Source organism: Rhinichthys klamathensis, unplaced genomic scaffold (assembly GCF_029890125.1).
Source record: "Rhinichthys klamathensis goyatoka isolate OS25496 unplaced genomic scaffold, OSU_Roscu_1.1 h1tg000334l_1, whole genome shotgun sequence".
Taxonomy (NCBI): domain Eukaryota; kingdom Metazoa; phylum Chordata; class Actinopteri; order Cypriniformes; family Leuciscidae; genus Rhinichthys; species Rhinichthys klamathensis.
This window is the reverse complement of record NW_026606849.1, coordinates 548,993-576,560: the sequence shown is the minus strand read 5'-3', so window position 1 is coordinate 576,560 and position 27,568 is coordinate 548,993. Positions and strand designations below refer to the sequence as shown.

The 27,568-nt window shown below is 38.7% G+C and overlaps 2 protein-coding genes across 2 annotated transcripts in view; one reads left to right on the top strand and one right to left on the bottom strand.

The window, feature by feature from the left end:
- Window positions 1-401: 401 nt before the first annotated feature.
- ggh (gamma-glutamyl hydrolase (conjugase, folylpolygammaglutamyl hydrolase)) lies at window positions 402-16,275 on the bottom strand. The gene is made up of 9 exons (XM_056272292.1): window positions 16,173-16,275; window positions 15,983-16,091; window positions 15,499-15,549; window positions 14,784-14,868; window positions 13,275-13,413; window positions 12,418-12,524; window positions 10,233-10,323; window positions 10,021-10,155; window positions 402-544 (listed from the first exon to the last, which is right to left on the bottom strand). Exons 1-9 carry the CDS (start codon window positions 16,273-16,275, stop codon window positions 423-425), a joined length of 942 nt encoding a protein of 313 aa, XP_056128267.1. The 3' UTR covers window positions 402-422.
- A 709-nt stretch (window positions 16,276-16,984) lies between these two features.
- nsmaf (neutral sphingomyelinase (N-SMase) activation associated factor) overlaps window positions 16,985-27,568 on the top strand; it is a 40,957-nt gene continuing 30,373 nt past the window's right edge. Inside the window, exons 1-10 of the mRNA XM_056272332.1 lie at window positions 16,985-17,130; window positions 18,324-18,413; window positions 24,931-25,009; window positions 25,084-25,148; window positions 25,242-25,278; window positions 25,351-25,401; window positions 25,540-25,611; window positions 26,407-26,454; window positions 26,565-26,617; window positions 27,218-27,347. Of these exons, the coding sequence (XP_056128307.1) occupies window positions 17,093-17,130; window positions 18,324-18,413; window positions 24,931-25,009; window positions 25,084-25,148; window positions 25,242-25,278; window positions 25,351-25,401; window positions 25,540-25,611; window positions 26,407-26,454; window positions 26,565-26,617; window positions 27,218-27,347 (663 nt within the window). The 5' untranslated portion in view covers window positions 16,985-17,092. The remainder of the gene's footprint in view (window positions 17,131-18,323; window positions 18,414-24,930; window positions 25,010-25,083; window positions 25,149-25,241; window positions 25,279-25,350; window positions 25,402-25,539; window positions 25,612-26,406; window positions 26,455-26,564; window positions 26,618-27,217; window positions 27,348-27,568) is intronic.

Genomic DNA, 27,568 nt, shown 5'->3' with positions numbered 1-27,568 from the left:
TGTGGGTTATAGTGTGTGTATGTGTGTGCATATGAATACATAAATGATCAGGTGTGTTCATTAGAGATAGAAACATCATCACTTCGCGCCTTCTTCCAACCGATGAACGCCAAGAACGAGTCAACAGAAGTGAATATGACTGTATTTCGCATAATGCATTTTTTATTTGTTATTTTTCTGTAAATGTTTTCATCAGAGCACATGTTTTATTAACACTACAGATTCTACATGAGTTTTTCTATATGTACATGTTTGTTTACATGCCAAATGTTTGTTGTTTGTGTTGATAATTAAATCCTGAAACATCTGAAAAAAACATAATTCAGTGTGATTGATCATCTTCACATCACAGTTGGAGAATGTGCAGTTCCAATTAGTAAATTAAATACAATAATAATAATAATAATGAAGTTAGAGGTTTCCTAATGAAAGAAGTAGATCTGCTGGAAGGCCGTGCGAGCGCCGGTGTACTCCGGCTTATAGTTGTAGATCAGGGCGTTCTCCTCTTCCTCCTCGCTGGGGAACCGGTGCGCACTCTTCCTCGCTGTAGAAGAGAGAGGAGTGTGTGTTACACTGTGTGTTCATGCATCTGTCAATGAGGAGATTTGTGGGCTTTTCATAAAGAGTTTTTTCAGACGAGTGGACAGAAACTGTATATTATAGTTCACTTTATCTACAGTGTATCTCTTTAAAGACTGTTTTCCGAAAGTGAGTTTTTCCTCCGACATCGAGCTGGAAATCTCCACTTCAGCAACACACACACACACACACACACACACACACACACACAACTCTACAGTTTTACAGTATCTATATTCTGAAGGATTTTACACAGGGGTTTGTGTTCATATGTAACTTTCCTGATTTTATACAACATTTAATTCCTAAAAATAAGGTGCAAATGTATTTATTTTTGGCTGTTTTATCAGTATTTTCTGATAAAAAGAGATATCCAAAATCCTCTCTGTAAAAACTTTGACTATATATATATATAAAAAAGAAACAAGAATTTTGAACCTGTCTTTATCCAATGTTCAGGTTTTTGTTCTAGAAATGTATAGAAATTAGTGCATATTTAATTAGATAATGCCTCATTTGCATATTCAAACATTACATTTCAGAAAACTTGTAATACAAAAAAATGTGAAGTACAGTATGGTGATATCGATAAGTAAAAAAAAAATTGTGAATTTATTTTATTTTTGGCTGTATTTTCTGATTTATGGAGCGATAAAAATATCCAAGATCCCCTCTGTAAAAACTTTGACTAATATATATATAAAAAAAGAAACAATAATTTTAAACCTGGCTTCATCCAATGTTCAGAACTTTATTCTAGAAACATTTATGCAAATTAGTGCATATTTAATTAGACAACGCCTCATTTGCATATTCAAACATAACATTTCAGAAAACTTGTAATACAAAAATTGTGAAGTACAGTATGGTGATATCTATAAGTAAAAAAAAAAAGTGAATTTTTATTTAATTTTTGGCTGTATTTTCTGATTTATGGAGCGATAAAAATATCCAGAATCCCCTCTGTAAAAACTTTAACTATTTATATATATAAAAAAGAAACAATTTTAAACCTGGCTTCTTCCAATGTTCATAACTTTATTCTAAAAACATTTATGCAAATGAGTGCATATTTAATTAGACAACGCCTCATTTGCATAATCAAACATAACATTTCAGAAAACTTGTAATACAAAAAAATGTTTGCAATAATTACTGTAATCATGTGGTGAAGTGTGGAGATATGGAGTTATATCTGTGCCATATTCACCAGCGGCGTCTCGCTTTATACAAATCAAACGGCAGATCAATATAATAAACGGCTATTAAAACGCAGGATTATGATCATACCTTCGCTGATGTAGAAGTGTGCGGTGTGGAAGCCGGAGTTATGGATTATGATCATACCTTCGCTGATGAAGAAGTGTGCGGTGTGGAAGCTGGAGTTATGGATTATGATCATACCTTCGCTGATGAAGAAGTGTGCGGTGTGGAAGCCGGAGTTATGGATTATGATCATACCTTCGCTGATGAAGAAGTGTGCGGTGTGGAAGCCGGAGTTATGGATTATGATCATACCTTCGCTGATGTAGAAGTGTGCGGTGTGGAAGCCGGAGTTATGGATTATGATCATACCTTCGCTGATGAAGAAGTGTGCGGTGTGGAAGCCGGAGTTATGGATTATGATCATACCTTCGCTGATGTAGAAGTGTGCGGTGTGGAAGCCGGAGTTATGGATTATGATCATACCTTCGCTGATGAAGAAGTGTGCGGTGTGGAAGCCGGAGTTATGGATAATGATCATACCTTCGCTGATGAAGAAGTGTGCGGTGTGGAAGCCGGAGTTATGGATTATGATCATACCTTCGCTGATGAAGAAGTGTGCGGTGTGGAAGCCGGAGTTATGGATTATGATCATACCTTCGCTGATGAAGAAGTGTGCGGTGTGGAAGCTGGAGTTATGGATTATGATCATACCTTCGCTGATGAAGAAGTGTGCGGTGTGGAAGCTGGAGTTATGGATTATGATCATACCTTCGCTGATGAAGAAGTGTGCGGTGTGGAAGCTGGAGTTATGGATTATGATCATACCTTCGCTGATGAAGAAGTGTGCGGTGTGGAAGCTGGAGTTATGGATTATGATCATACCTTCGCTGATGAAGAAGTGTGCGGTGTGGAAGCCGGAGTTATGGATTATGATCATACCTTCGCTGATGAAGAAGTGTGCGGTGTGGAAGCCGGAGTTATGGATTATGATCATACCTTCGCTGATGTAGAAGTGTGCGGTGTGGAAGCCGGAGTTATGGATTATGATCATACCTTCGCTGATGTAGAAGTGTGCGGTGTGGAAGCCGGAGTTATGGATTATGATCATACCTTCGCTGATGAAGAAGTGTGCGGTGTGGAAGCCGGAGTTATGGATTATGATCATACCTTCGCTGATGTAGAAGTGTGCGGTGTGGAAGCCGGAGTTATGGATTATGATCATACCTTCGCTGATGAAGAAGTGTGCGGTGTGGAAGCTGGAGTTATGGATTATGATCATACCTTCGCTGATGTAGAAGTGTGCGGTGTGGAAGCCGGAGTTATGGATTATGATCATACCTTCGCTGATGTAGAAGTGTGCGGTGTGGAAGCCGGAGTTATGGATTATGATCATACCTTCGCTGATGAAGAAGTGTGCGGTGTGGAAGCTGGAGTTATGGATTATGATCATACCTTCGCTGATGTAGAAGTGTGCGGTGTGGAAGCCGGAGTTATGGATTATGATCATACCTTCGCTGATGAAGAAGTGTGCGGTGTGGAAGCTGGAGTTATGGATTATGATCATACCTTCGCTGATGAAGAAGTGTGCGGTGTGGAAGCCGGAGTTATGGATTATGATCATACCTTCGCTGATGAAGAAGTGTGCGGTGTGGAAGCTGGAGTTATGGATTATGATCATACCTTCGCTGATGAAGAAGTGTGCGGTGTGGAAGCCGGAGTTATGGATTATGATCATACCTTCGCTGATGAAGAAGTGTGCGGTGTGGAAGCCGGAGTTATGGATTATGATCATACCTTCGCTGATGAAGAAGTGTGCGGTGTGGAAGCCGGAGTTATGGATTATGATCATACCTTCGCTGATGAAGAAGTGTGCGGTGTGGAAGCCGGAGTTATGGATTATGATCATACCTTCGCTGATGAAGAAGTGTGCGGTGTGGAAGCCGGAGTTATGGATTATGATCATACCTTCGCTGATGAAGAAGTGTGCGGTGTGGAAGCCGGAGTTATGGATTATGATCATACCTTCGCTGATGTAGAAGTGTGCGGTGTGGAAGCCGGAGTTATGGATTATGATCATACCTTCGCTGATGTAGAAGTGTGCGGTGTGGAAGCCGGAGTTATGGATTATGATCATACCTTCGCTGATGTAGAAGTGTGCGGTGTGGAAGCTGGAGTTATGGATTATGATCATACCTTCGCTGATGAAGAAGTGTGCGGTGTGGAAGCCGGAGTTATGGATTATGATCATACCTTCGCTGATGAAGAAGTGTGCGGTGTGGAAGCCGGAGTTATGGATTATGATCATACCTTCGCTGATGTAGAAGTGTGCGGTGTGGAAGCCGGAGTTATGGATTATGATCATACCTTCGCTGATGAAGAAGTGTGCGGTGTGGAAGCCGGAGTTATGGATTATGATCATACCTTCGCTGATGAAGAAGTGTGCGGTGTGGAAGCCGGAGTTATGGATTATGATCATACCTTCGCTGATGAAGAAGTGTGCGGTGTGGAAGCCGGAGTTATGGATTATGATCATACCTTCGCTGATGTAGAAGTGTGCGGTGTGGAAGCCGGAGTTATGGATTATGATCATACCTTCGCTGATGAAGAAGTGTGCGGTGTGGAAGCCGGAGTTATGGATTATGATCATACCTTCGCTGATGAAGAAGTGTGCGGTGTGGAAGCCGGAGTTATGGATTATGATCATACCTTCGCTGATGTAGAAGTGTGCGGTGTGGAAGCCGGAGTTATGGATTATGATCATACCTTCGCTGATGTAGAAGTGTGCGGTGTGGAAGCCGGAGTTATGGATTATGATCATACCTTCGCTGATGAAGAAGTGTGCGGTGTGGAAGCCGGAGTTATGGATTATGATCATACCTTCGCTGATGAAGAAGTGTGCGGTGTGGAAGCCGGAGTTATGGATTATGATCATACCTTCGCTGATGTAGAAGTGTGCGGTGTGGAAGCTGGAGTTATGGATTATGATCATACCTTCGCTGATGTAGAAGTGTGCGGTGTGGAAGCCGGAGTTATGGATTATGATCATACCTTCGCTGATGAAGAAGTGTGCGGTGTGGAAGCCGGAGTTATGGATTATGATCATACCTTCGCTGATGTAGAAGTGTGCGGTGTGGAAGCTGGAGTTATGGATTATGATCATACCTTCGCTGATGTAGAAGTGTGCGGTGTGGAAGCCGGAGTTATGGATTATGATCATACCTTCGCTGATGAAGAAGTGTGCGGTGTGGAAGCCGGAGTTATGGATTATGATCATACCTTCGCTGATGAAGAAGTGTGCGGTGTGGAAGCCGGAGTTATGGATTATGATCATACCTTCGCTGATGAAGAAGTGTGCGGTGTGGAAGCCGGAGTTATGGATTATGATCATACCTTCGCTGATGAAGAAGTGTGCGGTGTGGAAGCTGGAGTTATGGATTATGATCATACCTTCGCTGATGTAGAAGTGTGCGGTGTGGAAGCCGGAGTTATGGATTATGATCATACCTTCGCTGATGAAGAAGTGTGCGGTGTGGAAGCCGGAGTTATGGATTATGATCATACCTTCGCTGATGAAGAAGTGTGCGGTGTGGAAGCTGGAGTTATGGATTATGATCATACCTTCGCTGATGAAGAAGTGTGCGGTGTGGAAGCTGGAGTTATGGATTATGATCATACCTTCGCTGATGAAGAAGTGTGCGGTGTGGAAGCTGGAGTTATGGATTATGATCATACCTTCGCTGATGTAGAAGTGTGCGGTGTGGAAGCCGGAGTTATGGATTATGATCATACCTTCGCTGATGAAGAAGTGTGCGGTGTGGAAGCCGGAGTTATGGATTATGATCATACCTTCGCTGATGAAGAAGTGTGCGGTGTGGAAGCCGGAGTTATGGATTATGATCATACCTTCGCTGATGAAGAAGTGTGCGGTGTGGAAGCCGGAGTTATGGATTATGATCATACCTTCGCTGATGAAGAAGTGTGCGGTGTGGAAGCCGGAGTTATGGATTATGATCATACCTTCGCTGATGTAGAAGTGTGCGGTGTGGAAGCTGGAGTTATGGATTATGATCATACCTTCGCTGATGAAGAAGTGTGCGGTGTGGAAGCCGGAGTTATGGATTATGATCATACCTTCGCTGATGAAGAAGTGTGCGGTGTGGAAGCCGGAGTTATGGATTATGATCATACCTTCGCTGATGAAGAAGTGTGCGGTGTGGAAGCCGGAGTTATGGATTATGATCATACCTTCGCTGATGAAGAAGTGTGCGGTGTGGAAGCTGGAGTTATGGATTATGATCATACCTTCGCTGATGAAGAAGTGTGCGGTGTGGAAGCCGGAGTTATGGATTATGATCATACCTTCGCTGATGAAGAAGTGTGCGGTGTGGAAGCCGGAGTTATGGATTATGATCATACCTTCGCTGATGAAGAAGTGTGCGGTGTGGAAGCCGGAGTTATGGATTATGATCATACCTTCGCTGATGAAGAAGTGTGCGGTGTGGAAGCTGGAGTTATGGATTATGATCATACCTTCGCTGATGAAGAAGTGTGCGGTGTGGAAGCTGGAGTTATGGATTATGATCATACCTTCGCTGATGAAGAAGTGTGCGGTGTGGAAGCTGGAGTTATGGATTATGATCATACCTTCGCTGATGTAGAAGTGTGCGGTGTGGAAGCCGGAGTTATGGATTATGATCATACCTTCGCTGATGAAGAAGTGTGCGGTGTGGAAGCCGGAGTTATGGATTATGATCATACCTTCGCTGATGAAGAAGTGTGCGGTGTGGAAGCCGGAGTTATGGATTATGATCATACCTTCGCTGATGTAGAAGTGTGCGGTGTGGAAGCCGGAGTTATGGATTATGATCATACCTTCGCTGATGAAGAAGTGTGCGGTGTGGAAGCCGGAGTTATGGATTATGATCATACCTTCGCTGATGTAGAAGTGTGCGGTGTGGAAGCTGGAGTTATGGATTATGATCATACCTTCGCTGATGAAGAAGTGTGCGGTGTGGAAGCCGGAGTTATGGATTATGATCATACCTTCGCTGATGTAGAAGTGTGCGGTGTGGAAGCCGGAGTTATGGATTATGATCATACCTTCGCTGATGAAGAAGTGTGCGGTGTGGAAGCCGGAGTTATGGATTATGATCATACCTTCGCTGATGAAGAAGTGTGCGGTGTGGAAGCTGGAGTTATGGATTATGATCATACCTTCGCTGATGAAGAAGTGTGCGGTGTGGAAGCCGGAGTTATGGATTATGATCATACCTTCGCTGATGTAGAAGTGTGCGGTGTGGAAGCCGGAGTTATGGATTATGATCATACCTTCGCTGATGAAGAAGTGTGCGGTGTGGAAGCCGGAGTTATGGATTATGATCATACCTTCGCTGATGAAGAAGTGTGCGGTGTGGAAGCTGGAGTTATGGATTATGATCATACCTTCGCTGATGTAGAAGTGTGCGGTGTGGAAGCCGGAGTTATGGATTATGATCATACCTTCGCTGATGAAGAAGTGTGCGGTGTGGAAGCCGGAGTTATGGATTATGATCATACCTTCGCTGATGTAGAAGTGTGCGGTGTGGAAGCTGGAGTTATGGATTATGATCATACCTTCGCTGATGTAGAAGTGTGCGGTGTGGAAGCCGGAGTTATGGATTATGATCATACCTTCGCTGATGAAGAAGTGTGCGGTGTGGAAGCCGGAGTTATGGATTATGATCATACCTTCGCTGATGAAGAAGTGTGCGGTGTGGAAGCCGGAGTTATGGATTATGATCATACCTTCGCTGATGTAGAAGTGTGCGGTGTGGAAGCCGGAGTTATGGATTATGATCATACCTTCGCTGATGAAGAAGTGTGCGGTGTGGAAGCTGGAGTTATGGATTATGATCATACCTTCGCTGATGTAGAAGTGTGCGGTGTGGAAGCCGGAGTTATGGATTATGATCATACCTTCGCTGATGAAGAAGTGTGCGGTGTGGAAGCTGGAGTTATGGATTATGATCATACCTTCGCTGATGTAGAAGTGTGCGGTGTGGAAGCCGGAGTTATGGATTATGATCATACCTTCGCTGATGTAGAAGTGTGCGGTGTGGAAGCCGGAGTTATGGATTATGATCATACCTTCGCTGATGAAGAAGTGTGCGGTGTGGAAGCTGGAGTTATGGATTATGATCATACCTTCGCTGATGAAGAAGTGTGCGGTGTGGAAGCCGGAGTTATGGATTATGATCATACCTTCGCTGATGAAGAAGTGTGCGGTGTGGAAGCTGGAGTTATGGATTATGATCATACCTTCGCTGATGTAGAAGTGTGCGGTGTGGAAGCCGGAGTTATGGATTATGATCATACCTTCGCTGATGAAGAAGTGTGCGGTGTGGAAGCCGGAGTTATGGATTATGATCATACCTTCGCTGATGAAGAAGTGTGCGGTGTGGAAGCCGGAGTTATGGATTATGATCATACCTTCGCTGATGAAGAAGTGTGCGGTGTGGAAGCCGGAGTTATGGATTATGATCATACCTTCGCTGATGTAGAAGTGTGCGGTGTGGAAGCTGGAGTTATGGATTATGATCATACCTTCGCTGATGTAGAAGTGTGCGGTGTGGAAGCCGGAGTTATGGATTATGATCATACCTTCGCTGATGAAGAAGTGTGCGGTGTGGAAGCCGGAGTTATGGATTATGATCATACCTTCGCTGATGAAGAAGTGTGCGGTGTGGAAGCCGGAGTTATGGATTATGATCATACCTTCGCTGATGTAGAAGTGTGCGGTGTGGAAGCCGGAGTTATGGATTATGATCATACCTTCGCTGATGTAGAAGTGTGCGGTGTGGAAGCCGGAGTTATGGATTATGATCATACCTTCGCTGATGTAGAAGTGTGCGGTGTGGAAGCCGGAGTTATGGATTATGATCATACCTTCGCTGATGAAGAAGTGTGCGGTGTGGAAGCCGGAGTTATGGATTATGATCATACCTTCGCTGATGAAGAAGTGTGCGGTGTGGAAGCCGGAGTTATGGATTATGATCATACCTTCGCTGATGAAGAAGTGTGCGGTGTGGAAGCCGGAGTTATGGATTATGATCATACCTTCGCTGATGAAGAAGTGTGCGGTGTGGAAGCTGGAGTTATGGATTATGATCATACCTTCGCTGATGTAGAAGTGTGCGGTGTGGAAGCTGGAGTTATGGATTATGATCATACCTTCGCTGATGTAGAAGTGTGCGGTGTGGAAGCTGGAGTTATGGATTATGATCATACCTTCGCTGATGTAGAAGTGTGCGGTGTGGAAGCTGGAGTTATGGATTATGATCATACCTTCGCTGATGAAGAAGTGTGCGGTGTGGAAGCTGGAGTTATGGATTATGATCATACCTTCGCTGATGTAGAAGTGTGCGGTGTGGAAGCTGGAGTTATGGATTATGATCATACCTTCGCTGATGTAGAAGTGTGCGGTGTGGAAGCTGGAGTTATGGATTATGATCATACCTTCGCTGATGTAGAAGTGTGCGGTGTGGAAGCTGGAGTTATGGATTATGATCATACCTTCGCTGATGAAGAAGTGTGCGGTGTGGAAGCTGGAGTTATGGATTATGATCATACCTTCGCTGATGTAGAAGTGTGCGGTGTGGAAGCTGGAGTTATGGATTATGATCATACCTTCGCTGATGAAGAAGTGTGCGGTGTGGAAGCTGGAGTTATGGATTATGATCATACCTTCGCTGATGAAGAAGTGTGCGGTGTGGAAGCTGGAGTTATGGATTATGATCATACCTTCGCTGATGAAGAAGTGTGCGGTGTGGAAGCCGGAGTTATGGATTATGATCATACCTTCGCTGATGAAGAAGTGTGCGGTGTGGAAGCTGGAGTTATGGATTATGATCATACCTTCGCTGATGAAGAAGTGTGCGGTGTGGAAGCTGGAGTTATGGATTATGATCATACCTTCGCTGATGAAGAAGTGTGCGGTGTGGAAGCCGGAGTTATGGATTATGATCATACCTTCGCTGATGTAGAAGTGTGCGGTGTGGAAGCCGGAGTTATGGATTATGATCATACCTTCACTGATGAAGAAGTGTGCGGTGTGGAAGCCGGAGTTATGGATTATGATCATACCTTCGCTGATGAAGAAGTGTGCGGTGTGGAAGCCGGAGTTATGGATTATGATCATACCTTCGCTGATGAAGAAGTGTGCGGTGTGGAAGCCGGAGTTATGGATTATGATCATACCTTCGCTGATGAAGAAGTGTGCGGTGTGGAAGCCGGTCTCGACGGCTCGGGGCGAGTGGGGAATATACGGGCGATTCCACTCGAACGCGTTCTTCTCTGGATGCCATTGAGTCGCGTAGATGGGGAAATCATACGCTGGGAGCAGAGGAGAAAGGTTATAAAAAGAATAATATATAAATATATATATATATATGATTATTATGGTCACTCACCTTCCACTGTGGACACAAACTCGTTCTGTCCGTCGGAGTTTGTGCTCAAAACCCTGTAGAAGCTCTTCAGTTTCTCACTCTTCGTAAAGTTCTGAAATAAACATTCGGAAATTTTTCATTCAGCAAAAATAAACAAAATATTTTGAATTGAACATGTATTCATTACGTGAGATATGTCTGTAAAAATGTCTTTGTTTTAACTCTTTCCCGCCATTGACTGTCTTTCAGCGATCTTCCAGCGATTCATGTTATCACTGTTGTACAGTAGAGGGCGCTGGCATCAACAATTCAATCTGGTGCTCTTCGGTCATTTTTGACCGAAAAATTTAACAATTTATTTTTTTCTTCATCGGAATGATACAAATTTGCTAAAGGTTTTGGGACTTGCTCTGTGAACACACAAATAAATCATGCACATGATTCGAACAGGTTAAATGGTCTGTAAACACTAGCCACACTTGTGCTCCTCGCGCTCAGGAATGACGCATTGGAAATGAATGAGAGTTTCCTCTAGTGGAAGCGTGTGGAACTGTAGCCGGACACACTCTCACTGAGCGCTCGTTTACTGAGATATCAGACTCACATGCGGAACACACTGGTTTAGATTTATGGCTTTGATTTTCTCAGTTTTAGAGTAAAACATGTTTTTGAAAATATATATTTCATATAAAAATTGTAATTAGTATTTTTGCATTTTTCATAATACTTTTCACAATATTTTTTGTATATTTTTTGTATATGTATACTTATGTCGGTTTCTTGTAGTGTGGTTTTTCATTTTTCTTTGTCTTTGTTCCATTTAGTTTTTTCACTATGTGGAGTTAGTGTTGATCACCTAAAAACTACAACTCCCACTATTGGACTACAACTGGTCATACCTGGCCTCTGCAGGTGTGGGTTATTATTGTTGATTGTCCTGATGTGTTTTGAACACAGTTAAATGGAATGTGACATTTAGTTTTTGTATGCCCTGAGGATGGTCTTGTGACCGAAAGCTTGGCGATTAAAATTGCTTTAAAGGATTCAAGTGTGCAGACAGTTTATTTATTTTCTGATTTATTTTCTTATTTATTTTCATAACCATAAACGTAAAAATCTGTAACTTTTTTTACGTTCACTTTTTTTCACTTCAGCAATAATCTGCCGAGTGTCGTCTCTAAGAAGAGATCAAACTTCAGTCTGTGATCTAAAGCATTCAAGATTTACCAGTTTAAGTTGGAAATAAAATGTTCAGGTCTATGCTCAAAAGGGGAATAAATGGATTATAAATACAGGGAAGATATAATTTAGTGCCATAAAATCCCCTAAAAATACTAAATATTAAATAAAAAACATTATCGAACTAAAATATAGTACTATAGTAATGTTTTAGTTATGACTGCGGTTCTGTTACTGTCCAACAGGCAGAGGGCAAAACTCATTACAGAGATATAATTATAATTATACAACATACAAAAAGTAGTCGAAACACATCTCTGCCCTACAAACACAAAAGGCAGTATCTTCATTTTTGGCCAAATATTAGTTATTGATATTTTTGGGTTAAAGGGAAATGATGTTTGAGATGGCTTTAAAAATGAAGGGCAAGGTAAGATATTGTGAAACACAAAATATGCCCTAGACAAACAGATTAGATAGATCGCAATCTACTCCATTTAGCTAGATAACATTTAATCTTCAGTTTATAAACTTAAAGGTGCAGTGTGTAAGTTTAGCAGCATCTAGTGGTGAGGTTGTGAATTGCACCCAACAGAAGTTACGGTGGCCGACAGGAAGTGATGTCGTTGTCTGAGACAGCAGAGAGTAGCCAGTTAAACACTGAGGTTTCTTTACAAAGATAAATAAAGAAATTATGTTTACTTAATTATTCAGTAAAACGATGTTATTGCGAATATTATTGTTACTTGTTCATCATTGTGTCAGTGTTTTATTCGCTAGATCTTTACACGAAGAACAACATAGTGATGAAACGCGTGTGTCCGTTCAGGGCCACCGTAGAAACATGTCGATGTGTGTGTGTAGAGAGAAACACCTCATTCTAAGCTAATAAACACATAACACTTCATTAGTAAGGTCTTTATACACCACTGAACACATAGTTATGTATATGATATTGCATTGGGTCCTGAATATCACACACTGCAGGTTTAATCAGAGCTGAAGGAAGGTCAGTAATGCTGGTTACCGCAGTCGTGAGACTCCACTGATGCGAGTTCTCCGTGAGCCGCTCGGTCGCCAGAGATTTCAGAAGCTCCTCGGGAAACTCTCTGAACAGTCGGCTGTCTTGAGCATCTACATCAGTGGAGGGAACCAGGACATCAACACTTCATAAGCTCACAACAAACAATATTCATCACTTCTCTGAGTAGTTTAAACTAGCCGCACTGCAGAGGCGCGTACCGTGGTAATGACTTCACTGTACGTCACTGAGTAACAAGCAATAATCCTGGAAGTGAACTGATAATGAACATTTACCATTATGTAACTATAGTGTGTCCTAACCAGACGCGATGTGCGAGATGCGTCAATCAATCAAAACCCACAGCCAATCAGAGCAGCGTGTGGGCGGAGCCTCGCGGCACCAGAGAGTCGTCCTGACGGCACTCGCGAAATCCACAAATATTACACCATTTAAACATTATTCAAACACATAGGCTACTGAGTTCCTAAAACAATCTTGGTCAAAGAATACACTTGTTTGTTCACAGTTTGAACGTTCTTCTTTCTATTTGTTTAATTTCAAGATCTGAGGTCAATTATCCACTGTTGCTTTTACAGCTGCAAAGCTGGAGCACTAAATGATATTCAAAGTCACATGACACGCTTTAACATTAAATACAGCAGCACATAAACAGCACCTGAGATTAGCATCGCCACACTTTGTGTTTGTTGTTCCAGCGCGACGTCGCAGAAAAATAGAAACCGTTTCTAAAATAGAGTCGTCGCGTGTCGCGGCTGGTTAGCACAAACACTCTGATCAAGATGGAAAAGTCCCTTTTATCGTGTAGTTGGGACACGGTGTTAATCCAGTGTTGTTCTTACCGTCAGTGAAGTTCAGTGGCAGAGCGACTCCACTGGTGTTTGTGTGGGACAGGAGCAACTGGCCACTGGTGAGCAGTGTGAGCATCTCGAACCCTAGACAGGTTCCCCATACTGGGAAATAATCCCCGTTTGAATTGGCCTGTTAACACACAGAGATACAGCAGGGATGCTCCGATATGAACATTTTACGATAACCGATAATTCTTATAGTTTGAAAGCCGACAACCGATAATTCTTATATTTGAAAGCCGATACCCGATATATTGGCCGATACCGATTATTCTTTATATTTAAAAGCTGATAACCGATAATTCTAATATTTTGAAAGCCGATAACCGATAATTCTTATATTTGAAAGCCGTTAACCGATATATTGGCCAATACCGATAATTATTTATATTTGAAAGCTGATACCCGATAATTCTAATATTTTGAAAGCCGATAACCGATAATTCTAATATTTTGAAAGCCGATAACCGATAATTCTTATATTTGAAAGCCGATAACCGATTTATTGGTCGATACCGATTATTCTTTGTATTTGAAAGCTGATAACGATAATTCTAATATTTTGAAAGCCGATAACCGATAATTCTTATGTTTGAAAGCCGATAACCGATAATTCTTATATTTGAAAGCCGATAACCGATTTATTGGCCGATACCGATTATTCTTTATATTTGAAAGCTGATAACCGATAATTCTAATATTTTGAAAGCCGATAACCGATAATTCTTATATTTGAAAGCCGATAACCGATAATTCTTATATTTGAAAGCCGATAACCGATATATTGGCCGATACCGATAATTATTTATGTTTGAAAGCTGATAACTCTAATATTTTGAAAGCCAATAACCGATAATTCTTATATTTTGAAAGCCGATAACCGATAATTCTTATATTTGAAAGCCGATAACCGATAATTCTTATATTTTGAAAGCCGATAACCGATAATTCTTATATTTGAAAGCCGATAACCGATTTATTGGCCGATACCGATAATTCTTTATATTTGAAAGCCGATAACCGATAATTCTTTTATTTTGAAAGCTGATAACCGATAGTTCTTATATTTGAAAGCCGATAACCGATATATTGGCCGATAAATCTAAATCCAGATTTTTTTTATAATTTCTGAGAGCTTGATTACAAAAACAAAAGTCTCATCATTAAAATCCATGTCTCAAGCACACAATTATGATGTTCTTATTATAGTTTTATGTAGCCGAAATGACAGAATATTAGCCGAATATTTTCCTTTTTTGAAGTTATTCCAATCATATTTCAAGCAACTCAAAACCCTCATGTTGAACAGTGCGCATCTGAAGCGTCTCAGCTAAAGGAAATAATACATTATTTATCGGCTTTAATATATCGGCCAATTTTTTTTTTTTTATAAATATAAAATGTATTGCCGATATATTGTGCATCGCTAGATACTGCAATAAAAAATTAAAATACCACAACATTTTTGTATTGCATACAGAGAGCAAAACTGACACAAACCTCGAGAGCGAGTCTGTAGAAAATGGAGGCAGTTTTGGAATATCCGGATGACTCTAAACTGACTCCGCCTCCTGGGAACAGAACTCTACAGAGAGAGGCAATATACTTCATTTTTTATTTATTGTGATTTATTTTTGTATAATATGGAAATGTTTTTTTTCCCTTTATTTATCTATATGTTTGTATATATTTATTGCTTTGGCAATATTGTGCTATTTCATGCCAATATAGCTCATTTAAATTAAATTGAATTGAGAGACAGGGCTCGTACAGATACTGTAAAAAAAATTCCAGGACTTTCAAGCACTACTTTTTTGGTTTTCAAGGACTGCAATCAGAGATCGCACTTATAAAACAATATCTTTAGGATTTTTTAAACTCAAATTACAGATATAAGGTATCCAAAATACAACTTACAATGTATGTAATAATATTAAATACAACGTTTATAATGGCTATTATTGTTCAATAAATAATATTTTATATTATAATGTTGGCGTACTTGGTATCGAAAAAACGTCTGATGGGGGTTTATCAGTGTTAATATTTATATCAAGCACTTTTTGTAAATATGGCTGTTTTCAAGGGTTTTCCAGGACTTAAATTTCAAAAACTCAAACTCAAGTACTTTAAGCACCTTGTACGAACCCTGGAAAGAGAGTCACCAATTCCTTACCGTAATCACGTCTTTAACACACATTCTATATTTACTCACCCATTGATGGATTTAAACAGCCGTCTGTACTCATCTTCAGTCCTATTGATCCTGCAGAACATTGAAATACACTACATTAAATTGCTTTAGTGTCGATTCAGTAACTGTACAACAATAAAGTTACCATTTGTGCAGTTTACACACAAAATGCAAATGAAACAACATTATTAATATCCAGCAAACGATCTGAACAACACTGGCTGCGTCCCAAATCACATACTTTCTTGAGTAGTCATTTAAAAAGCCTATGTTTTATGAAATATATTATGAATTACGTTTAGATGTACTACATTCGTTATGTTGTCATAATCATGTGACTTCTCTGTCATTTATAAATGTTCATGGGATAGTAAAGTGTCCATCATACACACACTTCTTATTGTTTTTCTCCTACTATAACACTACAATTAAAAAAATTAACAAAATTGAAAATTAAACAGATAATAAAGTAATCAATCAATCAATAAATAAATCAAAAACCCACATCAGCGGAATGACGCGCGCGCCCGCGGACTCCAGGAACTTGACGTACGACGCCGCGATGTACGCGTTTCTCTGAGGCGTCGCGTCGAACACGTCCTGCGCGAGAACACCTGGACACAACAGGTTTAAAGTTTAAGTTGGTGTTTTAAAACTCTCTCAGGCACAGTATTTAATACAACTGTTCAACTCACCGATTATTGGTCTATCGTTCGTGTTTATTGGTGCTGCGAAACGGTCCAAAAACACGGAATCCGCAAATGCGAAAAGACACGCGAGGTAGAAGAAGCGGATCATGTTTTATATTTACATTAGAAATGTTGCCCTCACACGTGACACGTTTCCGCGTTCATGACGTCATGTGTGTTTTTATAACGGTCATCGTAAAACAGACGGTTAAAATAGCTTTTACACTATTTATATGATGATTCTTTTTCTGGTTGTATTATTTCTTTCTCTTTACTTGTATATCTATTTTATATATTGCACTGTATATTTTATTTTCCTATTTGTTGTAGTCTATATTTGTTCAATATTATTATACTATAATAAATAAATAAATAAATAAATAAAACATACGGTTGAATAAAGATTCATTTAAAAAATGAATAATAATATCATGGGAAATATCATGAATATTAATATAGGCGCCACCCAGTGGATAATAAAAAGAAATAAATATATTTTTCAATATGTACTTTATGATCAGAAAAACTAAAGCGGTAAGAAGATCGCCGGGGTTTTCCGTGACAATCTCTGAAATCACCGTAAACAAAGGGTTAACGGGACTTATTTATTTTTATAAAAAGTTTTCATGAATTAATAAATCACACAGGCAGAGGTGGTCACGTGAGTGTTTTACAGCGGCTTAACCAATCATGATCAAGGAGCGGAATTATTATTATTTTTAAACAGAAAATCTATTTTAGATCCTTTACTGTATGAAGTTATGAACGGTTGAACACAGATTTTTTAAAATAATAATAATTAAAAAAAAAACATCGTTGATTGTTATTGTTAATTCTCCACGGCAGCGTGACAGAGATATGTCCATCGATCACGTGGTTCTTCCTCTGTTTCCGAGCATTTCCGTGTTTACATTCCCGGATCCCTCATGGCTTTCATCACGAAGAAGGATCGCGCTAAAGAAAGGTACTGTCACTCTTCACCTGACGTGTTTATTCCCGCAGCCTGCTTTCCCTCAGGTCCGCGCAGTGGAACTCTCTGACTTCTGGCCTGTCGTGTCACTCGAGCTCGCGGGTCATTCGCCTCATAAACAGGCCAGCAAACGGACGAAACACGCAGCACTTATGATCCTAGCATAGTTATGCGTTTCTTGAAGTGAATACTTCATTTGGACATTTATTAACACTTTCCTAGAGAGAGAGAGGTGTCCAGTTTATTTGTTTACTTGTAGCAGTAAAGTTAAGAATCGCTTTGTGTTTAGATGTTAGCTGAGTAGAAAACATCTTTGTTTTAACCTTAATTTAGTGGTAAACTCAATTTTCTGAGAGAAAAGCAGTTTTGAAAAATATGAATGTCAACTGTTGAAGTCTGTCGATGTCACATGACCTCTGTCTCAGTAATTATTCATTTGTTTACTTTTCGTCAGGTGCCTATAACTGCTTTCATTAAAGTCACCATGAAATCAAAATGGACCCTTTTTTTGATGTTGCAGTGTTTATTATTAAATAATTTATAGTGCTCATCACTATTTAAAACAAGGTGTTAAGAGATTCATTGTGGAACTCGTAATTACAGCTTGTAAACTGGGAATTTTCTGAATCATAACATTAAAAACATTGATTTGAAGCATAAACATTTTGAAAATCGGACAAAAATGCAAAAGCACAAGACTGTAAACTTAACGGCTTTAGTGAGGGAAAGAACTACAATCCCATGAAGCATTGCGAACAGCGTAACATGGAGAAATAAAAAAAAGTTGGTTATATATATATATATAGCCTATATAAACAATATATTGTAAGTTTATTGTAAAAACGTGCATATATATTCACATATTCAAGTATTTAGAGAGCGCAAGGCTCTTTGATTGGTGGGACTTTCTCTACAGCATTATGGGTAATGTAGTTCTTCATAATGAAATCCTCCATTAATCACAATTATTTAAAAAAATAAGTTGAAATAATGAGGCCTGACGGCTTCAACAGGAGCAATGTATATGTTATCGTTAAAAATCAGTTTCCCTATGGTGTTTTTATCAGAAAAGAAAGACTGTGTATTGTACTGTCTGTGTAATTAATATTCATTTAATTTGCAAGGTTCCCAACATCTTTGTTTCCTCTCTTGTCAATCACTTGTGATTTTCTCATGTTTCTGTGCAGATTCTCGCTGTTGTTGCTGGATTTGGAGGAACATTATTTTGAACAGCACACTGCTTATAATCTGAGCAACAGCAGTCCAGAGGCGAACAGGTGAGAGCACTGACTGAGAACCCAACTCGATCGTTTATAAGTGAAATATGACACTGAAAGAGTCTCCAAAAGAGTCAGTTCCTTGATAGCACTTGTTGTGTCAGACTGTAAAACAGGAATCGACTTGTTGACTTGTCTCTTGATTGATTTTTGATTGATTTACTGTTCTCCAGGATTCAAATGTCCTGGCGATTTGGGACTTCACTCGTTTCATTACTGGGTGAATCAGCGTTTTTTGAACAAATCTCTTGAATGAATGATTCAATGACTCACTCATAAAGACTTCACTCGTTTCATTACTGGATGAATCAGCGTTTCTGAATGAATCTCTTGAATGAATGATTCAATGACTCACTCATAAAGACTTCACTCGTTTCATTACTGGATGAATCAGCGTTTTTGAACGAATCTCTTGAATGAATTATTCAATGACTCACTCATAAAGACTTCACTCGTTTCATTACTGGGTGAATCAGCGTTTTTGAACGAATCTCTTGAATGAATTATTTAATGACTCACTCATAAAGACTTCACTCGTTTCATTACTGGGTGAATCAGCGTTTTTGAACGAATCTCTTGAATGAATGATTCAATGACTCACTCATAAAGACTTCACTCGTTTCATTACTGGATGAATCAGCGTTTTTGAACGAATCTCTTGAATGAATGATTCAATGACTCACTCATAAAGACTTCACTCGTTTCATTACTGGATGAATCAGCGTTTTTGAACGAATCTCTTGAATGAATGATTCAATGACTCACTCATAAAGACTTCACTCGTTTCATTACTGGATGAATCAGCGTATTTGAACGAATCTCTTGAATGAATGATTCAATGACTCACTCATAAAGACTTCACTCGTTTCATTACTGGGTGAATCAGCGTTTTTGAACGAATCTCTTGAATGAATGATTCAATGACTCACTCATAAAGACTTCACTCGTTTCATTACTGGGTGAATCATTGTTTCTGAATGAATCTCTTGAGTGAATGATTTAATGACTCACTCATAAAGACTTCACTCGTTTCATTACTGGATGAATCAGCGTTTCTGAATGAATCTCTTGAGTGAATGATTTAATGACTCACTCATAAAGACTTCACTCGTTTCATTACTGGATGAATCAGCGTTTCTGAATGAATCTCTTGAGTGAATGATTTAATGACTCACTCATAAAGACTTCACTCGTTTCATTACTGGGTGAATCAGCGTTTTTGAACGAATCTCTTGAATGAATGATTCAATGACTCACTCATAAAGACTTCACTCGTTTCATTACTGGGTGAATCAGCGTTTTTGAACGAATCTCTTGAATGAATGATATAATGACTCACTCATAAAGACTTCACTCGTTTCATTACTGGGTGAATCAGCGTTTTTGAACGAATCTCTTTAATGAATGATTCAATGACTCACTCATAAAGACTTCACTCGTTTCATTACTGGATGAATCAGCGTTTTTGAACGAATCTCTTGAATGAATGATTCAATGACTCAATCATAAAGACTTCACTCGTTTCATTACTGGATGAATCAGCGTTTTTGAACGAATCTCTTGAATGAATGATTCAATGACTCACTCATAAAGACTTCACTCGTTTCATTACTGGGTGAATCAGCGTTTTTGAACAAATCTCTTGAATGAATGATTCAATGACTCACTCATAAAGACTTCACTCGTTTCATTACTGGGTGAATCAGCGTTTTTGAACTAATCTCTTGAATGAATGATTCAATGACTCACTCATAAAGACTTCACTCGTTTCATTACTGGATGAATCAGCGTTTTTTGAACAAATCTCTTGAATGAATGATTCAATGACTCACTCATAAAGACTTCACTCGTTTTATTACTGGAAGAATCAGCGTTTTTGAACGAATCTCTTGAATGAATGATTCAATGACTCACTCATAAAGACTTCACTCGTTTCATTACTGGATGAATCAGCGTTTTTGAACGAATCTCTTGAATGAATGATTCAATGACTCAATCATAAAGACTTCACTCGTTTCATTACTGGATGAATCAGCATTTCTGAATGAATCTCTTGAATGAATGATTCAATGACTCACTCATAAAGACTTCACTCGTTTCATTACTGGATGAATCAGCGTTTTTTGAACAAATCTCTTGAATGAATGATTCAATGACTCACTCATAAAGACTTCACTCGTTTTATTACTGGAAGAATCAGCGTTTTTGAACGAATCTCTTGAATGAATTATTCAATGACTCACTCATAAAGACTTCACTCGTTTCATTACTGGGTGAATCAGCGTTTTTGAACGAATCTCTTGAATGAATTATTTAATGACTCACTCATAAAGACTTCACTCGTTTCATTACTGGGTGAATCAGCGTTTTTGAACGAATCTCTTGAATGAATGATTCAATGACTCACTCATAAAGACTTCACTCGTTTCATTACTGGATGAATCAGCGTTTTTGAACGAATCTCTTGAATGAATGATTCAATGACTCACTCATAAAGACTTCACTCGTTTCATTACTGGGTGAATCAGCGTTTTTGAACGAATCTCTTGAATGAATGATTCAATGACTCACTCATAAAGACTTCACTCGTTTCATTACTGGATGAATCAGCGTATTTGAACGAATCTTATGAATGAATGATTCAATGACTCACTCATAAAGACTTCACTCGTTTCATTACTGGGTGAATCAGCGTTTTTGAACGAATCTCTTGAATGAATGATTCAATGACTCACTCATAAAGACTTCACTCGTTTCATTACTGGGTGAATCATTGTTTCTGAATGAATCTCTTGAGTGAATGATTTAATGACTCACTCATAAAGACTTCACTCGTTTCATTACTGGATGAATCAGCGTTTCTGAATGAATCTCTTGAGTGAATGATTTAATGACTCACTCATAAAGACTTCACTCGTTTCATTACTGGATGAATCAGCGTTTTTGAACGAATCTCTTGAATGAATGATTCAATGACTCAATCATAAAGACTTCACTCGTTTCATTACTGGATGAATCAGCGTTTTTGAACGAATCTCTTGAATGAATGATTCAATGACTCACTCATAAAGACTTCACTCGTTTCATTACTGGGTGAATCAGCGTTTTTGAACAAATCTCTTGAATGAATGATTCAATGACTCACTCATAAAGACTTCACTCGTTTCATTACTGGGTGAATCAGCGTTTTTGAACTAATCTCTTGAATGAATGATTCAATGACTCACTCATAAAGACTTCACTCGTTTCATTACTGGATGAATCAGCGTTTTTTGAACAAATCTCTTGAATGAATGATTCAATGACTCACTCATAAAGACTTCACTCGTTTTATTACTGGAAGAATCAGCGTTTTTGAACGAATCTCTTGAATGAATGATTCAATGACTCACTCATAAAGACTTCACTCGTTTCATTACTGGATGAATCAGCGTTTTTGAACGAATCTCTTGAATGAATGATTCAATGACTCAATCATAAAGACTTCACTCGTTTCATTACTGGATGAATCAGCGTTTTTGAACGAATCTCTTGAATGAATGATTCAATGACTCACTCATAAAGACTTCACTCGTTTCATTACTGGGTGAATTAGCGTTTTTGAACGAATCTCTTGAATGAATGATTCAATGACTCACTCATAAAGACTTCACTCGTTTCATTACTGGGTGAATCAGCGTTTTTGAACGAATCTCTTGAATGAATGATTCAATGACTCACTCATAAAGACTTCACTCGTTTCATTACTGGGTGAATCAGCGTTTTTGAACGAATCTCTTGAATGAATGATTCAATGACTCACTCATAAAGACTTCACTCGTTTCATTACTGGGTGAATCAGCGTTTTTGAACAAATCTCTTGAATGAATGATTCAATGACTCACTCATAAAGACTTCACTCGTTTCATTACTGGGTGAATCAGCGTTTTTGAACGAATCTCTTGAATGAATGATTCAATGACTCACTCATAAAGACTTCACTCGTTTCATTACTGGATGAATCAGCGTTTTTTGAACAAATCTCTTGAATGAATGATTCAATGACTCACTCATAAAGACTTCACTCGTTTTATTACTGGGTGAGTCAGCGTTTTTGAACGAATCTCTTGAATGAATTATTCAATGACTCACTCATAAAGACTTCACTCGTTTCATTACTGGGTGAGTCAGCGTTTTTGAACGAATCTCTTGAATGAATTATTTAATGACTCACTCATAAAGACTTCACTCGTTTCATTACTGGATGAATCAGCATTTCTGAATGAATCTCTTGAATGAATGATTCAATGACTCACTCATAAAGACTTCACTCGTTTCATTACTGGATGAATCAGCATTTCTGAATGAATCTCTTGAATGAATGATTCAATGACTCACTCATAAAGACTTCACTCGTTTCATTACTGGATGAATCAGCGTTTTTTGAACAAATCTCTTGAATGAATGATTCAATGACTCACTCATAAAGACTTCACTCGTTTTATTACTGGAAGAATCAGCGTTTTTGAACGAATCTCTTGAATGAATTATTCAATGACTCACTCATAAAGACTTCACTCGTTTCATTACTGGGTGAATCAGCGTTTTTGAACGAATCTCTTGAATGAATTATTTAATGACTCACTCATAAAGACTTCACTCGTTTCATTACTGGGTGAATCAGCGTTTTTGAACGAATCTCTTGAATGAATGATTCAATGACTCACTCATAAAGACTTCACTCGTTTCATTACTGGATGAATCAGCGTTTTTGAACGAATCTCTTGAATGAATGATTCAATGACTCACTCATAAAGACTTCACTCGTTTCATTACTGGATGAATCAGCGTTTTTGAACGAATCTCTTGAATGAATGATTCAATGACTCACTCATAAAGACTTCACTCGTTTCATTACTGGATGAATCAGCGTATTTGAACGAATCTCTTGAATGAATGATTCAATGACTCACTCATAAAGACTTCACTCGTTTCATTACTGGATGAATCAGCGTATTTGAACGAATCTCTTGAATGAATGATTCAATGACTCACTCATAAAGACTTCACTCGTTTCATTACTGGGTGAATCAGCGTTTTTGAACGAATCTCTTGAATGAATGATTCAATGACTCACTCATAAAGACTTCACTCGTTTCATTACTGGGTGAATCATTGTTTCTGAATGAATCTCTTGAGTGAATGATTTAATGACTCACTCATAAAGACTTCACTCGTTTCATTACTGGATGAATCAGCGTTTCTGAATGAATCTCTTGAGTGAATGATTTAATGACTCACTCATAAAGACTTCACTCGTTTCATTACTGGATGAATCAGCGTTTCTGAATGAATCTCTTGAGTGAATGATTTAATGACTCACTCATAAAGACTTCACTCGTTTCATTACTGGGTGAATCAGCGTTTTTGAACGAATCTCTTGAATGAATGATTCAATGACTCACTCATAAAGACTTCACTCGTTTCATTACTGGGTGAATCAGCGTTTTTGAACGAATCTCTTGAATGAATGATATAATGACTCACTCATAAAGACTTCACTCGTTTCATTACTGGGTGAATCAGCGTTTTTGAACGAATCTCTTGAATGAATGATTCAATGACTCACTCATAAAGACTTCACTCGTTTCATTACTGGATGAATCAGCGTTTTTGAACGAATCTCTTGAATGAATGATTCAATGACTCACTCATAAAGACTTCACTCGTTTCATTGCTGGGTGAATCAGCGTTTTTGAACAAATCTCTTGAATGAATGATTCAATGACTCACTCATAAAGACTTCACTCGTTTCATTACTGGGTGAATCAGCGTTTTTGAACTAATCTCTTGAATGAATGATTCAATGACTCACTCATAAAGACTTCACTCGTTTCATTACTGGATGAATCAGCGTTTTTTGAACAAATCTCTTGAATGAATGATTCAATGACTCACTCATAAAGACTTCACTCGTTTTATTACTGGAAGAATCAGCGTTTTTGAACGAATCTCTTGAATGAATGATTCAATGACTCACTCATAAAGACTTCACTCGTTTCATTACTGGATGAATCAGCGTTTTTGAACGAATCTCTTGAATGAATGATTCAATGACAAACACATATTTTAACAGTCTCTTGTCGCCACCTACTGGTGTAACGATATAATTGATACAACCTTTATTCGAAATGTCACGCTTCTTTTAAAAGGTGTTTAACACTATTTTGTAAATCTATTAAAAATTTAGATTTAGATTTATCGGCCAGTATATCAGTTTCAAATATAAAGAATTATCAGTTATCGGTATCGGCCAAAATGTTCATATCGGTGCACCTCTATTACATTTGATATGAAACTTACTTTGTGACTGTTAAAAAAGTATGTTCTATATAGTATAAATGTGTGTAGTATGAATGTAAACATGTTTTTGTGTTTTCTCCTACTATTAAAACTAACTTCTTCTATGATATTCAACACGCTAATCTCAGGACATTTCGTGAATGTTTTTTAAATCTCTGTTTGTTTCAACACACAGACGAACCAGCGGCTCATTAAAAATCTGCTCTAAATCGGTGATCTTTGAACCCGATGATGCGAAGGAGCCTATCATAAAGGTAAATATTCATATTATCTCCACGTTTCGCTGTTATGATTTCATTTTCTACAATAAAAAACGTCTTTCCTGCAGATTCCCCTGAAAGACTGCGAAGGAATCGCGGCGCTGGAGGAGTCGGCACTCAACCCGTTTATAGAGTGAGACTGAGAACGACTCGAGCTTTTCTGTTGTTGTTGTGAGTTTTGCAGACTTTCATCGTTCTTTTTATTTCTTTTTTAATGTGTTTGCAGAAGTAAACCTGCCTGTATTCTTATAGAAACCAAGCAGGTGAGTGAGTCTCAGTTTCACTTCGCTGTTTAATATCTGCAAAAGTTTCAATATTCAACCCTTTTTTGTCAGATTTATCTAATTAAAGAAGAAAATGCGGTTGCTCCGTATAAATACGAAAGGGTGAGTTCATTCTTTTTGTCTGAGAAAGATGTAAAGTGTGTAAGAAACGAGTTTGTTTTCAGTTTTGGCACATTTCATAAACTGTAGGGAATATTATCGTTATTCTGATGTATTGTTTGATTAATTGTTGCTCGTCAGGGAGAGAGAAAGGTCATGTTCCAGTTGGAGGCGAACAGCAAAACGGAGGATGTTGTTCAGATGTTGTTACAGGTTTGCCTTTCTCTTTCTCTTTCTCTTGAGATTTGTGAATTTTCTCTGGTACTTTCATCTTCCCGCTCTTTTTTTATTTTTTTATTGCTGTTTTTTGTATCACATATTTTAATAATCATCATAAATGAGGTATCATTTGAAAGCCTACGAACTCAAAATTCATCCTGTGAAAACCATTTTGAAATTGGACATTGCGTTACCATGGAAATGGGACTTTAAATTATTGTATCTGGCTCCTCCCCTAGTGGGCGTCGCCAGGTTTCATATTACAACTTTTATTTGAACTACTTTATAATCAAAACCCTTTTCTAATCTTGACAAAACGCATATCGTCGGAAAGGTCTGAGTCTCAAGGTTCCATATTATGTGACTATTTATTCATAGAAGAGATATGTGGACAGAAATGTGTTAATTTGTTACTGGAAAGTGCATAAAACAAAATTAAATGGAAAGTGTGTGTCCCCCGGTGGATGTGTTTGGTACTGCGCACAAACACAATCTCATAGGAACTTCAATTTTTGTGATATCAACTTCAAATTTGGCACACAGCTTGGTTAGACATATGGCTTTGATTTTATGGTAACATTAGAGTAAAAATTATTTAGTAAAATATTTATTTTATATAAAATAAAAAATGTATTTTTCACTCAGCAATAATCTACTGAGTGTCTTCTTTAAAACAAGACTTGGGTCTAAATCCAAAGCATTCTTGAATTACAACCATTTTATTATGGAGAGTGATTTTCATGTCTATCCTCATACAGTAAAGTTGTAATAACTCTGCTGTTTTTACAGTTGCACAGAGCGTCGTGTCTGGAAAAACTGGGTGATCAGACGGCAATGGTCAGTACAATCAAATACATTTCCATACGTACTTATGTGCTTCCTTTTTTGAGGATCTGTGTGTGATCTGTGTGTGATCTGTGTGTGATCTGTGTGTGTTTCTGCTGAAGATTGCAGCTATATTGCAGTCCCGGTTGGCAAGAACGTGTTTTGATAAGAACAGGTGAGAATATTCATTCCTCCAGTTGTTGATGATCTCAAAGTAGAAATAATAGTGAATGTATTTACAATATCAACAGGTTACAGTATTCAGATTGTTTGCAGTTGTGAATATAATGCTTGTAGAAATGCACCGATATGAACATTTTGGCCGATACCGATAACCGATAATTCGTTATATTTGAAAGCCGATAACCGATATATTGGCCGATAAATCTAAATCCAAATTTTTATATAATTTTTGAGAGCCTGATTACAAAAACAAAAGTCTCACCATTAAAAGCCACGTCCCAAACACACAATTATAATGTTCTCATTATAGTTTTATGTAGCCGATATGACCACAGCACTTTACTGTATTTTCCTTTTTTGAAGTGATTCCAATCATATTTCAAGCAACTCAAACCCTCATGTTGAACAGTCGCATCTGAAGCGTCTCAGCTGAAGGAAATAATACACTATTATCAGCTTTAATATAACGGACAAATGTTCTAATCGGCCGATATCGGTAACATTAAAAAGGAACACTTATCGGCCGATACCGATATGATGGCCGATATATCGCGATCTCGACTCTTGAAATGTCTGCGTTATCTCTCTGCAGTTTCCGGGACGTGGCCGAGCGCCCGCACATGGAGTGTGTGGCGGAAACGGTTTCTCCTCTGGTGACGAACGCCGGTCACGTCTGCATCAGCGATCGCAATCTTTACTTCCAGCCGCTGAACGGCTATCCGGTGAGTGTCCTCGCTCTGAGCCTCTGTGTGATGGGAAGGCCAGTTCGCTGGTGTGTGTTCATGTGGTGAAGTGTGTTTTCTCAGGTTACACTGATGCACCAACACAGGTTTATAACCTAATTTTCCTTGCATGCACATTAAGGAAATTAGATTTTACACTTGTTTCACACGTTAATGCTCTTTAAACTGAATGTCATTTGATGTCAATAAAAGATGTGATG